Consider the following 4,408-nt stretch of genomic DNA (forward strand, 5'->3'; position numbering starts at 1 on the left):
TTAATTAATTACTAATTGTGTCATCTTGGTCAGTTTTGTTTGTTCCTTTGACTTTGACGCTTTCTTTGGGAAAAGACGGCACGGTTCATGGAGTGAATGGTGGTTGAGTCGAGCCTTGTGCTGAGTCAGCATCGCTCGCAGTGCGGGTTACATAGTACAGTGAACAGCAGCCACTCTAATTTCCTGTACCTGGTTATTTTCCATTTCCTGGACAAAGAAGGCCTCCCCGTTGTCTCCGAGCTTCATATGTAGATCCACCGGCTCTCCATTAATCTCCATGTCCACCTGTAAAATATATATATACACATCTGCATTTTAAAACTCCTTAGTGTGTTTTTCTTTGCATGCCTCTTCATTTGCTGACCACTTTCTCTCGCGAGCGGAGGACTCCCATCTTGCCGAAGCGGACGTGGAAGGGCGAGCAGCGCAAGGAGCCGTCGGGCTGCCGCACCACGATGACGTCGATGCAGCCCGACAGCGTGGCCGGGTTGAGGCCTCGGTACAGCTCCTTGACCTGCACCAACACCTGACCCGCCAACTGGCCCACGTAGTTCATGGTCTGACGGGTCTGGTGGGGACAGGCAGAACACAAGCAAAAAACAGGACACGTTATACTTTTTTTTACCAGTTGGAAACATTTAAAGTGTTTTGCATGATATGTATGTCCCCTTTAAGTATAGACAACTTCTGAAGAAGCGTAATTGGTCGCAGTTGAGGGCGGGCATTCTAAAAATCTCTTCTCAGATACGTTCTGGTTCCAAGGAAATAAGAACGCCTTTGACCTGTTGTGTGTGCCCATCCCTGAAAGTGCGGGAAACTTGTCAAAGCCTTTTCCTGACACCCGAGTTCAAAAAAAAAAGTCATGTGGTTAAAAAGTGATGTCATACAAACTAATACTGTAGCTGCATCGTGAATAATAAGAAGTGGGAGAAGGACGTTGAATAGTGACAAATACAGTTCAGGCATGACTCGACAATATTTTGGGAGTACGATTATAAACTTTTACTCATCTTTGAAAGTGTTTGATTGCCTTCTTTTACCCCCCCCCCCCTCAAAATTGCAAGAGGGATTTTATGGACCGTGGAATGGAAAAGGGCCTCCCCCAAAAGTGGTCCCAAAGACTGAAAGGGATGGATTGTACGTAACCATTTTCCATAGTGCTTGTCGTCATGAGGGTGTACAGTCAAACCTCGGTTTTCGAACGTCTCTGTTCTCGACCAAATCGGTTTTCGACCAAAAATTTCGAGTTTTTTATACCCCGGATTCCGACCGAAAATCGGTTCTCAACCAACCTGAGCGCATTGAATGCGCCACTTGACTCCTCTCGCCTTCCTTACACGAGGAAGTGACGCTTCCTCGTGTAGCGTTCCATTGTGAGCAGACGTGTTCAATAAAGTTTTTTATTTGAAAGAGTGTGGTTTCGGTTTTCAAACAAATCGGTTTTTGAACAGCCTTCTGGAACGGATTATGGTCGAAAACCGAGGTATGACTGTAGTCGCTGTGCCTTTGAGTGTTTATGGCTTCAAAAAGCAGCGACTAGCCTGGTGAGTGACATGGGTGGCAGACAAGTGAATGTAGTCTAAATAGCGATTGTAATTACAGCTTGTCACATTGATGTGTTAGCATCTACAGTACGATGGGGATATGTTACCTTCTTGACGTTCGAAATAAAAACACACAAGCACGGCCACACGCAAGAAGACAAGAAACGCCACAGAGGAATGCTGAGATTTGAACCCAGAATCACAGCACAGGACTGTGAGGCAGATGTGCTAACTAACGCACATCGGATGAAGATGGGTTTCATTTTGTGTGTTGAAAGCTGAGGATGGTGTTGCGCAAGAGCATGACTACGATTCAGTCACTTAATTTGCCTCGGCCAGCTGAGTTGACAACATTTGACTTTGAACACAGCACAATATTTAATGCAAACTGAAAATTGTTCATCTGCGGACTGCAGCTATTTTTAAAGGCTCGATTCATCCTGGCTTGCAGAAGCGACAGCGCTTTGACTTTGAAACTGAAAAAAAAAATATTAACGCCATCGACAACTCCCTTTCCCTCCTCCTCCGCTCTTGAGGGCCAAGTCTTTAATCCAAAGAATATAATATCGATGCACTCCTGTGTGCTTGGTAGAGTGGGAGTTGCCATCCCCCCCACCTCCCTTCAACATTATTCTTCACCGTCTCTCTCAGTGAAACCTTGCAAGACCACGACTGCTGAATAAATGCTTTGTTGTAATATAGGAGTAAATATGGGATAAGTTTATGTACATTTATTCTAGCATAAAACAACTGAAGCCAATTGTGCTCATCATACTGAACAGTTGTGAAAATGAAACAAGCTGATGTCACATGGGAAGTGAAAACAAAAGCGAACCATTTCCTTCATTTTTTTCGTGAATTGGGCGCTGACACTCATATTGAAAATACATACACGTCCGAGCATTTAGTCCTTTCATGTCTTTGATATCCATCTTAACTTTAAGGTCCTTGTTCTAATACACTCTTTGCCCTCACTATATTTTTTTTCCACTATTAGTTTCACTTATGATCTACTAGTATGCAATAATAGGCACACTCGTTACACTACTACCTTATAACTGTCTTACATTCAAGTTTGGATGTCCCTGATATCCAGCACTAGATCGATGTACTAGTACTGTAAACTCTTTGTCCTCACTAGTAGGAAAGAAAGAGTCCCACAAGTAGAAAAATTACATGTTACTACTAGTCGCTAAGGAAAACTGCGCACTACTTGACAGCTGATCTGCCAGTAGTACATTCGTGACGTGAGGGAAAAAATGTACTACGGTATTTAACCTCGAGTGCTTCGCAAGTCGTACTCGTAGCGCGCAGATTGTTGATGGTGTAAACATCCATTTTTTCATAGTTCTACCTGGATACGTACTTGAATTTTAATATGTATGTATGTACAAGTGATCGCGTTAAAGTAAATGGCCCCTCAGATGGATCGCAAATACCCTGCGGCTTTCCAAGAATAAAAGGGACTGCCGCAGTTTAGATCAATACCAGACTAGAATTATATTTTTAGAGCAAAACAAGAATTATACAAGTCCAGTCACTTAACTATAGGGACCGTAAATGACATTTAGGTGGAAATACATAGTGTCTCTTACCTTCTGATTACGTTGACAAAACGAAATAGATTCCTCAGCGGAGCATTATAAAATACTCACTTGCCTTCGATCACTGTTCATGATCTATTTTTAACGCTACAGGCTGTTGTCATCTCACCGTGATGAAACGTGACCTACATTGATCATGATATGAAGTAGAAATGCAGCAGTGTGTCTTTCGGACAGCTGACGCAGGCTTTTTGCTTGCCACTGTCTTTGCTCGTACGCTCCAGACGAGGCTCCGCCCATCGGCCAATCAGCGTGGAGCTTCCGCGTTGCTAAAATCACCGCTGACAGGGCAACAGCGGTGACATATAATTTCCTGAAGTTTATTTTTAAAGCGATAAAACTAGCTAGATACGAAGAAAGACCGCTGGTAGGTAGATAGACAGATGCAAGGGATGTTCATTTGATAAAACTATGAGCAAAATGAATCAAAGTTACATTGAAAAATTAAACTGAACTGGGGATTGGAAAGACAGACACTTTTGCATTGGCACAAGTAATTTAGTTCAAGGATATAAAATAATGAGCGGCAACATGGGTAATTATATATAATAAATCATTTGTACAAATGCGATATTTGAGCCAAATGTAAAAATATTTATATCGCCCCCACCACCTGAGCCTCTTTTGACTGTGGCGGCAAACCAGCTGACATCACCGTGCCGGCCTGATGTTATGAGGTGATCCTCTTAGCCAATCACAGCACACCTCGACGCCACAGTTCTTACTTGTGGTTTTTATCGTCAAATTTAGGCTCCACACCATACCCCCAGGCCCCTTCCTCCTCACTTTCCTCAGCTCCTCCTTCTGTGAGCATAAACATGCCATTTAAATATTTGCATTCCTTTTTTTTTTCATTGGCGGCAAGTAATGAACTGTTGAGGCACCTGTACTGAAGTGCAATTTTCTGTTGACTTTTAACGTACAGCCCCTCTATATATTTGAAAACGGATGCGTACTAGTACTTTCTAATGCTTTTATTTCTGTGAAGGAGGCATCTGTACTTTTGCCACATGTAATGCGTAGGTGTGTGTTTGTGTGCACCGAGAGGGCTGACAGCCAACATCCTGTCATTACATCATCTCTTCTTGCCGAATGTGGGTAATTCGTTAGTTGTGCATTGCATCATGTCAGGCCTACATTTACGAGCTGTTAAGCAGACACTAATGATACTTCTGTAATTTGAAGCACATACTTTAGCAATCCGGGAAGAAAGGTTCTGCGTTGTGACAAGCAAGCGGGGAAATGGCAAGTTAATTTCTT

General features: G+C 42.9%; 1 protein-coding gene across 1 annotated transcript in view; it reads right to left on the reverse strand.

The window, feature by feature from the left end:
• lpin1b (lipin 1b) overlaps positions 1-3,324 on the reverse strand; it is a 16,589-nt gene extending 13,265 nt beyond the window's left edge. Inside the window, exons 1-3 of the mRNA XM_019871484.1 lie at positions 3,140-3,324; positions 365-568; positions 190-285 (exon numbers count right to left, since the gene is read on the reverse strand). Of these exons, the coding sequence (XP_019727043.1) occupies positions 190-285; positions 365-556 (288 nt within the window). The 5' untranslated portion in view covers positions 557-568; positions 3,140-3,324. The remainder of the gene's footprint in view (positions 1-189; positions 286-364; positions 569-3,139) is intronic.
• Between the last annotated feature and the right edge of the window lie 1,084 nt (positions 3,325-4,408).

The sequence above is a fragment of the Hippocampus comes genome, unplaced genomic scaffold (genome assembly GCF_001891065.2).
Source record: "Hippocampus comes isolate QL1 unplaced genomic scaffold, H_comes_QL1_v1.1 scaffold100, whole genome shotgun sequence".
Taxonomy (NCBI): Eukaryota; Metazoa; Chordata; class Actinopteri; order Syngnathiformes; family Syngnathidae; genus Hippocampus; species Hippocampus comes.